The 13632-nt window shown below is 40.9% G+C and overlaps 1 protein-coding gene across 6 annotated transcripts in view; it reads right to left on the reverse strand.

Annotated features, from left to right (window-relative positions):
- Positions 1-13632, reverse strand: part of DCAF5 (DDB1 and CUL4 associated factor 5) — a 93794-nt gene that overhangs the window by 16125 nt on the left and 64037 nt on the right. For all 6 annotated transcript variants that reach the window (XM_084969544.1, XM_021099399.2, XM_021099398.2 and 3 more), the window contains one exon: positions 7055-7121. In XM_084969544.1, the coding sequence (XP_084825670.1) occupies positions 7055-7121 (67 nt within the window). The remainder of the gene's footprint in view (positions 1-7054; positions 7122-13632) is intronic.

Here is a 13632-nt window from a genome sequence, read left to right on the forward strand (position 1 = left end):
AATATTCCATCTAAAATTACATTTCCTTGACCCCTCCCCGTTTCACTTCCTATCTGCCTTATTCTGCTCTACTTTTTTTACAAAGCACTTTAACCTTTTAAACATACTGTGTAATTTATTGTATCTATTGTTCATTGTCTATTTTCCCCACTAGAATGCAAGCCCAGGGATGGCGGGGCTCTTTTGCTCTTCTGCTGTATCCTAAGCTTCTAGAAGAGTGCCTAGCGTGTGGTAGGTTTTCAACAAATATTTGATAAATGAATGAAAAGGGACAAGCGTATTAGACTGTGGAATATAAGCATGCAGGGAAAAACCCAATCTCCTTTAGGGGGCTTCATCATCCAACGTGGATCCAAGTATCTCTCTCCATCTTCCCGCCATCAATTTTGGATGTTTCTTTTATAACGCTTTGACTACAGTAAGAGCAGAGAAATAAAGGGGCCAAGATCCTACCAATCCTTCAAGGTCCTCTGAAATGCAATTCTGTAAAAAACGGACCCCCCCAAATCTCTTCAAGCCCTCCTTAATAATCTTTTTAATAGGCAGTGGGACACTGGGACCCCCCCCCCCCCCGTTTTTGTTTGTTTTCCTTTTTTGGCTGCCCCAGGGCATATGGAGTTCCTGAGCTAGGGATCAGATCCAAGCTACAGCTACTGCAATACCAGATCCTTAACCCACTGTGCCAGGCCAGGGATCAAACCCACATCCTAGTGCTCCTAAGACGCCATTGATCCCGTGGCATGACAGCAGGAACTCCAGAAACCCATTTTTAAATTTAGTGTGCACACAAATAGCCTTTTCTCATCCCTCTTAGATTGGAAGTTCCTAGAGGGCAAGAAAGTATTTATCTTTCAATCACCCATAAGATGGGCATAATGTCTTATCTAAGGATACTCAACTAAGTGAACACATTAAAGTAAATCTCATTATTTTCTCTGGAACAAGGCTTGAGGGAGAAAGCTACTATCTACCAAAATGAGGTTTGGTAAGTACCTGTTCAGACAATTAGCTATTTCATTTCTGACTCCAGTGGTAGAATTAAGAGGTACTGTGAGGGGCAAAGGACTAGTTCTTTCCCTCCATATATATAAAAAAGTTGTCCAAACAACCTCTTAGTAATCCCAAAAGGCCCAAGTAAACAATATTTCCAGGGCTCCAAGTTTCAAACCATAAAGAAAAATACAGTTAGGGTACTGACAATACAGAGAGAGCAGTGGCTACCTCCTGGGGATCATGTAACCATTTAAGAGTTAAGAAAAGCCAGATGGGGATAGCCAGTGCTGTCAGTAAAGCTCAAAGAGCTCCAGATAGCAACACTTAATTGCACAAAAAAGACAATTATCCTCAGTTCTTCTTTCATCATCTGTACTTCATATGTGTCTGCAACCAACTACTTGTGACCAATTAAAAACAGTTGTTCTTCCAGTTACATGGGAGGAAAAAGCAGATGCTCAGGCCTAACTCACTGAGAATAAATGAATGTCTAGAAAATGGAGGAGAAACAGAGAGCGCACACATATGCAGGCCCACGGAAGTGCATTCGCAGCTGTTTCCAGCCTACTTCGTGAGCCCACTGGCAGTGGGGGTGGCTGCAGTGACTTGGCAGTGAAGCTGCATGTTTTTCCCCTCCATTCAGGGAAAAATTTGTCATGTAACTTCCCCGCTCTTAAACTACTGATTAGTCAAGGGCAGCCTTCATGCAAGAAAAACTCAACTGACCATTCAGGAGGGCACCAGATGAGGACCATGTCCTGTCTCTAAGGAGTTTTTCAGACGAAAGTTACACGGGAGAAAGCTTTTTTATTTTTTGTCTTTTTTTTAGGGCCACACCTGTGGCATAAAAAAGGAGGTTCCCGGGCTAGGGGTCAAATCAGAGCTACAGCTGCCAGCCTTAGCACAGCCATAGCAACTGGGATCCGAGCTGCATTTGTGACCCACACCACAGCTCATGGCAACACTGGATCCTTAACCCACTAAGTGAGGCCAGGGATCAAACCTGCATCCTCATGGATACTAGTCAGACTCGTTACTCTTGAGCCACAACGGGAACTCCAAGAAAACTTTTTTAATGAGTTACAGCAACATTTAGTAGCTACTGAGTACCCTTGCAATATCCCTAAGAAGGTAGATATTGTTTTCACTGTTGGTGTTGCTTGTATTGTTAATATTATTATTTTACAGATGAAGAAATGAAAGTCTGGCAAGGTTAAACAATTTTTCCAGAGCCTCCAACCAGAAGACAAATGCATCAGGAATGCATCAGGCCTACTAATTCTATTATATTATACTTCTTTCCATAAAACTAAGGTGTTAGTGTAGAGAGCAACCTCAGAGAAAACAACTGTCAGTGAAAACCCTAACACCTTCCCCAAGAATTAGGGAAAAGGGAAGGAGAAAGCACTATGAATATTTTCAGGAGACATTCATCTCTGCCACCTGTTGTCAAATCCATTACTCTTATTACCCGAGTTACTAGGAAGCAAACGCTTTGGAAATTACAAATCTATGAGCATTGATCTTACAGATAGCAATGTCTTACATTTGACAGCACATAGTTTTCAGAAAGCATCCAAGACTGTTAAATCATTCCATGATATGAGGTGGTAGGGCAGGGGATGGGAGTGGCAATTCTATAGAAGAAACTGAGGCTCAGACAACTGATGTTACATAACCTGCCTAGAATCACTCAATCAGTTAGTTACTGGCATCACAGGACTTGAATACAGGTATGATTTTAAGCCTGATGCTCTTCCAATATACCACAGTGGCTCCATATATAACTGCCAATCTGTTTATTTTATCTTCAGAATTATCACATAAAAACAGATGCTCTTCCTACATACTTCAGAGGTGTAAAACATATTCTGATGGGCTTTTTCTTTGGTGTAGCAAAATTCCCAGTTCTATTTCTTCCTCTGATTTTTAAAGAGGCTTTTAGAAATGAGTTGTTACTGGACATTAACTAAGAAGTTGAGCCTAATCTTCCAGATAGCAAAATTTACTGTGGATATTAGGTCTTACATTTAGAAATGATTTCCTCCGCCCACTAGGAAGCCATATGAGAATTACTTAATTAGCATACTGGCTAATTCTGTACTGTTTATATAATAAATAAATTTCTTCCCTTTGGAATTCATGTAGCAAAAAACTTTCCGCAGTGATGGTCTATCTTTCTGAACAGGAGAGTAGAGAAGAAACAGATGCCCTTGCTTTTGGCTCACACTCAGGACTGTTCTCCATTTAGTTTTCTCAGCATTTGGCATGCACTGAGAAGCACACAACAGGCATTCAATAAATGCTGATTGCTTGTCATCTGATTATGCCATTAAGGCATGTAATAGCAAGCTAGCTTCCCCATATTAGCCAGCCTCAGTATCTTAATTTCAACTGGGATGAACAGACAGTAAGCTCAGCCTTATTCCAGATTTAAGTCAGAGGCAGAGGATTAGTAGGAATTTCCAGATAGACTTTTTGTCATCTAAGCATTCAAAGCTAGAACCCAAAAAGGCATCTAGCCCTTTTTTTGGGGGGAGGGGTGCAACTTCTATTTATTTAGTTATTTTTTTATGATTATCTTTTATTTTTTATTTATTTTTGTCTTTTAGGGCCACTCCTGTAGCATACGGAGGTTCCCAGGCTAGGAGTCCAACTGGAGCTACAGCTGCCGGCCTATGCCCCAGATACAGCAACGCCAGATTTGAGCCGTGTCTGCAACCTACACCACAGCTCATGGCAATGTTGGATCCTTACCCACTGATCGAGGCCAGGGATCAAACCCTTGTCCTATGGATACTAGTCGGGTTTGTTAACCACTGAGCCACGATGGGAACTCTGCATCTAGCCCTTCTTACGTTATTGTTTAACTTGCTGAACCTTACTAAATATTTTAAAAATATTTATTGCCAACATCTAAAAATAGACATTACATATAAAAATTAGAGGTGCTATAGACACAGAGAATAGATTTGGGTTGCCAAGGGGGAGGGGGAAGGAATGGGATGGATTGGGAGTTTGGGGTTAGTAGATGCAAATTGTTATATTTAGAATGGATAAGCAATGCGGCATAGCTCAGGGAACTATATCCAATAACTTGTGATAGAACATGATTGAATATGAGAAAAAGAATGTAGGGAGTTCCTGACTAGCATCCATGTGGATGCAAGTTCAACTCCTGGCCTTGCTCAGTGAGTTAAGGATCTGGTGTTGGCACGAGCTGTGATTGTAGGTAGCAGACTCAGCTTGGATCCGGCATTGCTGTGGCTGTGGCAATTTGACCCCAGCTCAGGAACTTCCATATGCTGCAGGTGTGGCCCTAAAAAGAAAAAAAAAATGTATATATATATATATGTATAACTGGGTCACTTTGCTGTACAGCAGAAATTGTCAGAACACTGTATATCATCTATTATTAAAAAAAAATACCAAAAAAAAAAAATAGAGGGGCTAAATATCTCTGACGGACAGACAGGGCTGAAAAGAGGATGAGCTGAAAGGCTGTATAAAGAGCAATGCACCATCACACTCTTCCCCAAAGCACGCATGGCCAGGAAACCGCCCCATCCCCACACAAACAGAGGCCTGGGGGTGCCAACTGGAGTTAAATTTTTCTTTACTGTGACCAGAAGGCTCTAAGTGTCAAATTTTTTGTCTTGGATTTGAGTTACTGTTACAATTATTACTGGAACACAATTAATCAAAACAAATATACTTTTGGGGAGGGAGATAAATTAGGAGTTTGGGATTAACATATACACACTACTACATATAAAGAAGGACCTACTGTGTAACATAGGGAACTATACTCAATATCTTGTAATAACCTGTAGTGGAAAAAATCTGAAAAAGAATATATACACACACACAGAGATTTATAACTGAATCACTTTTCTATACACTTGAAACTAACACATTGCAAATTATACTTCAATATTAAAAAACATACTTTTAATGTTTTATAAAAACCAATTACTATAAAAAGAAGCAATTTATTATAAGTGCCTAAGACGAAAAGGGAGAAAATAAGGGGGGGTTAGGTTATAGCCATTATGATTAAAGGATATTTCTGTTTGGGGCACCGTGGAGGTGTTTTTAATACCTTAAGAGCAATGCACCATGCCAAGGTTCAAATGGTTAGAAATTTGTGGGTTATTTTTGATTTTCTGGTGTTTTTTGTTTGTTTGTTTTTTGTAAAGTGGGAGAAGGACAAAGGGAAAGGGGGAGGTGGGAAAGGAGAACGAGTAACTTCTTAGGAATATGTCAAAGAATACATATGGAATTTGAGAATCTGGAAAGGGATTCCTTTCAACCAGTTGTGTCTATACAATCCTTGGAAAGTCCAGGCACCAATTTCCCGGGTTTTGCTTTTTTTTTTTTTTTTTTTGTCTTTTGTCTTTTTTTTAGGGCTGAACCCACGGCACATGGAGGTTCCCAGGCTAAGGGTCTGATAGGGGCTGTTGCTGCCAGCCTACGCCACTGCCACAGCAACGCCAGATCCGAGCCACGGCGACGCTTGATCCTTAACACACTGAGCGAGGCCAGGGATCGAACCTACAACCTCATGGTGATTTGTTTCCACTGAGCCACGACGGGAACTCCCAATTTCCCAATTTTAATACTGGAATCCTAAATCAACTACTAGGGTCCCTGCCAAACCAGAGACTGCATAACCATCTGCTTATAAAGTAGCCCAACAAAGTCCTACACCCTCAAGCCAGTATAGAAACGAGCAGAGGAGTGAAAAAAAATATCCAATACTACTGCTAATTCTTTCCCCTTCTCTCTTTAGGCAATCATGAAAAAGATTCCAGAGAACAGTCCTGGGGAAGAGAGATAATCCATTTTCTATTTTAAAAGTCACACTGATTAAAAGCTTTTTAATGTAAAATACACTATTAAGCCCAAATATTATTTCTCAGCTAATCAATCTAGGATCTATGGGTACGGGAGACTTAAGACAGAACTGTCTCTCGTGCTAGAACGTGACTTTTTGTTCAGATAGACTGCGGCTGTCCTGTCTGGTTGTGCTTCAAAGATAAGATGCTTCACTCATGTTTTCCAAATCCCAGAAGGGGAAAAAAGCCTTTTGCAACTTGTTTAGTAACCAGACCACAACAACAGAATAGTTTCCAAAAGTAAGCCTTACATTTTGAAAGGCAGATATTTGGTAACAATATTGTTAAGTCATCAATAGGCAAGCCAGCAGCTTCTCTAAACTCTGAGCACTAGGTACCCTTTGTGTAATATCATTGACACAGTCCTCTATTACTTTCCTCATGGCCATTTTCCAGTTTGATGCCATGTATCACCTGGAGCAGATGGCTGTATTGAGCTGTCCTAAGAATAAAAAATAGACATTTTTCTACCAGTAGGAAGCAACTAATGTAACACTCATCTGAGCATGTGAGGACACTACTATCAAGAATGAAGAATGATACATGCTGTTTGAAAGCTCAAGTGGCCTAGATCCAAATATATGGAAAGCTGAAGACTTTTTTTTTCCAGAGTACATCTAGGAAAGCGCAGAAATATTTCTTCCTAATTTCTCTGACTCCCTGGGGCCACCCAAACCACAGGGAGTAAATCTGACCATCAAAAAAAAAAAAAAAAAAAAAAAAAAAAAAGTTTCCCCTTAATTAACACCACCAGAGAGAGCCAAGGAAAGGCAGAAGCCCTACCAACTGTTTTTAGAGTATCAGGCAGGAATGTGCACGTGGATAGTAAAGGTAAAGCATATAAAAGGCAAGGTAAAAAATATTCCAAGTGTGAAGTAGGAGAGAGGAAGATGGACATAAAGAAGACCTATGAAGCCTATAGAAAAGTTCTTAGACGGAAAAAAACCTGAGTACCATTATGTCAGATAAGATTATGCATGAAGGTTATAGTTAAATCTGGCTAATTTTTACTTTAAAATTTTCTTTGGTCATTTTCCCAATAAACTTTTTATATTAAAAGAGAAATATTTCGCTCTATTGCTACAGATCTGTCCTTTCACAGCATGCCAAAGGTTATTAGCAAAGCCAACATTAGCAGCAGGTTCACACAGAGATGTACTCACCTGCTTCTGGATCTGCAGGAATTCTCCACATGTACAGGTTGAAGTCATCAGAGCCTGAAAGGATGTACTGTTGAGACCAAAAAAAAAAAAAAAATCTATTTATTACTTATGTACTGATTGATTACATATCTATATCTCTCCACCTATTTATCTATACAGAGAAAGTTTTATTTTGTTTTGTTTTCTTTTCTGGCTGCTTTGCAGCATATGGAGTTCCTGGGCCAGGAACCTATGCCACAGCTTCGGCAACATGGGATCCTCAACCCACTGCACTGGGCCAGGGATGGAACCTGCATCCCAGCGCTCCAGTGATGACACCTATCCTGTTGTGCCAGAGCAGGAACTCAGGGAAAGATTTCTTTAAAAAAAAAAAAAAAAAAAGATGAATGAACATATATCCATAAGGTACCACATAGCAAATACTCTCTTAAAAGTATCTGTAAATCAGCAGTTCCCTGGTGGCCTAGCGGGTTAAAGATTGACCTAGTGTTGTCACTCCTATGGCGTGGGTTTGATCCCTGGCCCAGGAACCTCCTCCACATGCTGCACGTGTCTCCCCCCCCCGCCCCAAAAAAAAGTATTTGCAAAGCAAAAGCCTCTTTGACTAAAACTCAACAACAAACAATTTGATGGTAATTGGCAAATGATACAAATGGCCAATGACATGAAAAGATGCTTAACATCACATTAGGAAACATTAGGGAAATGAAAATGAAAACCATAATGAGATACCACTTCACACCCATTAGGACAGCAATTCCCAAAAGCAAAGAAACAGAAGACAAGTGTTTGGAGTTCTCGATGTGGCTCAGTGGAGACAAACACAACTAGTATCCATGAGGATGAGGGTTTGATCCCTGGTCTCACTCATTGGGTTAAGGATCTGGCATTGCCACGAGCTGCGGTGTAGGTTGCAGACGTGGTTCAGATCTCACACTGATGTGACTGTGGTGTAGGCCAGCAGCTGTAGCTTCGATTTGGCCCTTAGCCTGGGAACTTCCATATGCCTTGCGTGTGGTCCTAAAAAGATCAACAACAACAAAAAGATATTTTGGAGTTACCTTGTCTTAAAGTGTTAAAAACAAACAAACAAAAAAAGTGTTGATGAGAATGTGGAGAAACTACTGGCACTCTCGTGCACTGCCAGTGGAACTACATAATGGTACAGCCACTGGGGAACACGGTAAAAAGTTAAACAACCACACAACCCAGAATGACCACACAACCCAGAAATTCCACTCCTAGGTATGTATAAAAGAATTGAAAGCATGGACTTGAGATATCTACACACCAATGTTTATAGACGAATGCTCACCATAGCCAGAAAGTGGAAACGACCTAAATATCCATAAAAAGATGAATGGATAAACAAAATGTGATATATCCATACAATGGAATATCATTCAGCTTTTAAAAAGGAAGTTCTAATACATGCTACAACATGGATGAATCTTGAAGACATGCTAAGTGAAACAAGCCAGGTACAAAAAGAAAATATTGTGTGATTCGACATACATGGGGAACGAAGAGTGGTCAAATTCATGGAGACAGAATGCAGAATGGTAGGTGCCAAACACTTAAGGAAGGGAGAAATGGGGAGCCACTGTTTAACAGACAGAGTTTCAGTTTGGGAAGATGAAAAAGTTCTGGAAATGGACAGTTGTGATGGTTACACAACGTTTTAAATGTACTTAATGCCACGAAATTGTACACTTAAAAATGGTTATAATGGTAGTTCCCTTGTGGTCAGTGGGTTAAGAATCTGGTGTTGTCACTGCAGTGGCTTGGGTTCAATCCCTGGCCCAGAAACTTCTACATGCTGTGGGCATGGCAGGAAAAAAAAAAAAAAAAGGTACGTTTTATGTTATATATATTTTACTACAATTTTCGGGGGGGGGGCACACCCAAGACACAAGGAAGTTCATGGGCCAGGGACTGAACCTGCACCACAGCTGCAGCCTGAACCACAGCTCAGCAACATTGGGTCCTTAACACATTGGGCCACAAGGATACTTCCACCACAATTAAAAAAAAAAAATGTTTAATGTGGGGGGGAAAAATTCAGGAGCTTCCCAGAGATCTTTTACTCAAGCCCGAGCATCCTGAACTCCCCTGCTGCCATCTGACGTCTTAGAGCAGAAAGCCACTGCCAACCCAGCCATGAGTTAGTGCCAAAGCCATAAGCAATCCCCCTTTAGGTGGTAGCTTCAAACTGCTTCAAAAAGATAAGACACCAAACCAAATCTATTCTAATTAGGACTCATAAAAACATTGTCGAACATTGTCTAACAGCAACCAGTGAGCAATTCTGAGAGATTGTTTATTTCCAAAGATTTAACAAAAGTACTCTAAGTTTAGGTCAGCATTTCTTCCGGCCTTTTGGCCCAATCTGCTTATTTCCCTTGAAAAATAAAGGCCTGCAGTTTTCTACAGAAAATTTCTAACTTGAAAATGACACTGCAAACAATTCCAAAAAGTGTTAAGTCCAACATATACATAATCTCATGCCTAGTGTAAATATTTTACTAAATACTCTATAATCATTACAAATCAATTTACCAGGTTTTTTTGGCTGTGCCCACGGCATGCAGAAGTTCCCAAGCGACCCAAGCCACTATAGTAACAGTGCTGGATTCTTAACCCACCGCACCACAAGAGAACTCCATTTACCAGTCTTTAAAATGACTGTAGGAACATGTTCAAAGATGAAGAAAATGCTATTCACAGGGACTGGAAGATTTGGCCCAGGGCCTAGTGGACAAGTAGTGGTAGAGTTTCCTCATCTGTTGGCTCTTGCTATGCTATGGTCTGAATGTTTGTGGATCCCCCCCCACCCCCACCCCACCCCCAACTAATTCCCATGTTCAAATCCAAATGCCCAGTGTGATGCTATTAGGTGGTGAGACCTTTGGGAGGTGACTGGGTCTTCCTAATGGTGCAGCCCTCATAAATGGGTCAGCACTCTTATAAAAGATCAGACTCTTATAAAAGAGCTCCCTAGCTCACCTCTACCATATAGGGAAAACCGTGAGAATTCAGCAGTCTGCAACTGGGAAAAGGGCCTTCACTGGAACCCAACCAGTGCAGTCTTGATCTTGGACTTCCAGCCTCCAGAACTGTGAGAAAGAAATTACTGCTGCTTATAAACCACCTATCTGTGGTATTTTGTTATGGCAGCCAGAACAGACTAAAACACCCTCTGAGGCACATTTAATTCTAAGATTCTATGATTACTCTGTGAAAGAATGGTGGAGGCCACCAGATCAGAGCTGAAAGTCCCTAAGCTGCTGGCCCATGGTTACTTGACAAGTCACTACATAAGTATGCTCAAAACAAGGAAACTGAAAAGACTAATCATGTTACACTTCAATTAAAAAGTTTCCTCAACAATAAAAAAACAAAGAAAAAATGGGCAAAGTACTTGAACAGACATTCTTCAAAGAGGAAATACATAATGGCTAGATACAAATAATCAATAAGCACATGAAAAGATGTTCAACATCACTAATCATTAGAGAAATACATATTAAAACCATAATGAGATGCTACCTCCAAGTCATTTGGATGGCCACTATCAAAAAAATCAGAGACTAGTGCCTCGAAAGATTAAAAATAAAATCATTATATGATTCACCAATTTCACCTCTGGGTATATATCTGAAAGAACCGAATGCAAGGTCTCTAAGAGATATTTATAAAACAATGTTCATAGCAGTATCATTCACAACAGCCAAAGAGGGAAGCAACCCAAGTGTCCATCAGTAGACGAATGTATAAACAAAATGCAGTGTATACACACAATGGAATGTTATTCAGATTTAAAAAGGAAGGAAATTCTGACACAAGCTACAACATGGATGACTCTTGAACACTATGCAAAGTAAAAGAAGCAAATTATAAACAGACAAATACTGTATGATTCCACTTAGGCAGTTCCTAGAGTTAAGTGGGTAGTCAAATTCACAAGGACAGAAAGTAGAACGGTGGTTGCCAAGAGCTAGGGGCAGGGAAGGGAGGGGAGTCAGTGTTTAATGGGTACAAGAGTTTCAGTTTTGCAAGACGAAAAACTTTTGAGATAGATGGTAGTGATGGTTACACAACAATGTCAATGTGCTTAATATTATAATACTAGCAGTTCCCACTATGGCTCAGTAGATTACGAACCTGACTAGTATCCATGAGGATGTGGGTTCGATCCCTGAGTTCACTCAGTAGGTTAAGGATCCGGCATCACTGGGAGCTGTAGAGGTCACAGATGTGGCCCAGATCCCACATTGCTGCTGCTGTGGCTGTGGTGTAGGCTGGCAGCTGCAGCTCCAATTCGTGCCCTAGCCTGGGAACTTCCATATGCCACAGGTGTGACCCTGAAAAGCAAAAAAACAAAAATAAACAAACAAAAAACTATACACTTAAAGAAAAAGATGAATTCTCATTCTCTGGTTTAGAATCTGTCCAGTAACTCCCCATAATTTTAGGATACTATCTTGGTTAAAGTTAGGGAGCTGGAATTTAGGAATCCAAAGACTTTTCTCTCACAGCCAGTTTGGCAAAACTAGCTACTAGTTGGGGGGGGAGGATTCATTAATCACACGCAAACCAAGTACTTGTGTGCCAGACACTCTGGTGCCTACAAAGATAAACAAGGTAATAAGCTAGGTCCCCAAGGAACTTAGATCAAGTAGAAAGTATACATGTAGGCACACAACCACCATGCCATTAAGCAAAGATCACCGAGTACCATTATGAGAAACAAGGTGGTTGGTGATTCACAAAAGTCAAGGCAAGACAGATCTGAGCCCTGAGTCACCCCCAGATAAAGATGAGGCAGAAAAGGCAAAAGAGCAAAGAGAAAGCTATAGACCTTCTGTAGTCTACTGTTTTAACAGAAACAGGAAGCATGGGTAACTCACTCCTTGATACGCAGCTCACGTCCCTCAGGCCTTACTGCTTAATATACCTGACCTCCAACTGCCAGTATCTTTATGTCTTTGCCTAAGGGTTTCTCCAAAGCCCGGGAGGCTGCAAGCTACTCTAGGAAACAACATTCCTAGGGAGCAAGCTCAAGCAATGACTCAAGGGAGTTGGCACATCAATATCCCAGCTGCCTTGTCCCACTGAAGTGTGTTCCATACCCTTTCCCCTCAGGATCAAACCCCGATTGCCCACAGCTGTAGTAGCTTGCTAAATCCTTCCTTTCCCCATCTCACTTTTCTACTCCTTTGATATTTCCTAATAAGCTACATGAACCCAAATTAAGACAATGGGGGAGGGGAGACAGAATACAAAAGAACTGGGCACTAATAATTTATATATAAAATATACTTATCACTCAATATCTCGTCATTTCATGCTCTACATTTAAAATGAGACACTATTAAATTTTCTTTTTTTTTAGTGGTCGCACCTGCAGCATATGGAAGTTCTTGGGTCAGGGGCTAATCTGAGCAGCAGCTGTGGCAACACTGGATCCTTAATGCACTGCACCAGGCTGGGGAACAAAAACATGCCCCACAGACACCCAAGCCGCTATTGTTGGATTCTTAACCTATTGCACCAGCAGCAGGAATTCCTATTAAAATTTTTTTAGGGAATTCCCGTCATGGTGCAGCAGAAACGAATCCAACTAGGAACCATGAGGTTTCGGGTTCTATGGCCTTGCTCAGTGGGTTAAGGATCTGGCGTTGCTGTGAGCTGCGGTATAGGTCGCAGACACGGCTTGGATCTGGCATTGTTGTGGCTGTGGTGTAGGCTGGCAGCTACACCTCCAATTGGACCCCTAGCCTGGGAACCTCCATATGCCGTGGGTGCAGCCCTAAAAAGACATAAGACAAAGAAAAAAAATTTTTTAATAAAAAATAAAAGAGGCTATAAAACAATAAAATTCCTGTTACCCTTTCCCCACCTCATACCTTCCCCCAACTAAACGAACAATGTTTAAAAAGAGCTGAAGCTGGGCTTATCAGAGGTTTTACTCTTTCACTGTGAAGGATTAGAGTTTTCCTATTTGTTCAACTATTCATGAGGGAAAGCCATGAAAAGGTAAAAGGGAACTCCCAGAGAGAACGCTGACTCAGAAGACTGCCTTAGAAGGAAAAAAACTCCAACAGAGTTAAGGCCTCTTGGATTTAATATGACAGCTCCAGAAATACGTAGAAAATGAATACAATGTACAGGCTTCCTTTCAGGGATAAGGTCAACTTCTGACCCTTTCTTCCTCTTGGAACCACCACGAGGGAACAGCTCAGGATGATTTCCAAGGAGGGGGTCTGGACCCACTGCCGTCTAGTCAGATGGTTTAAGTGTTCACACACACTGGAATCACAAAACTGCCCTGAGGAATTCATTTACGGCATTTCATGATTGTCTGCTGGGACTTTTCCAACATTAAAAGTTGGCTGCTTAGGATACTGCTGACTGTAGGAGAGTGAAATAAAAATGAGTTCATCCATTTATTCATTAAACAAACATTTGCTGAATGTCTACTATGTGTTGGGCATTGTCCCAGGGAAAGGAGCATAGCATTGATCAAAAAGACCATGTCCCTACCCTCATGTGACTTACCATTAGGAAAAGGATTT

This window comes from Sus scrofa, chromosome 7, assembly GCF_054392235.1.
Source record: "Sus scrofa isolate SSC_HxYL_T2T_F1_AM1 chromosome 7, Sscrofa_HxYL_maternal_Yorkshire_Landrace_v2.0, whole genome shotgun sequence".
Classification (NCBI taxonomy): Eukaryota; Metazoa; Chordata; class Mammalia; order Artiodactyla; family Suidae; genus Sus; species Sus scrofa.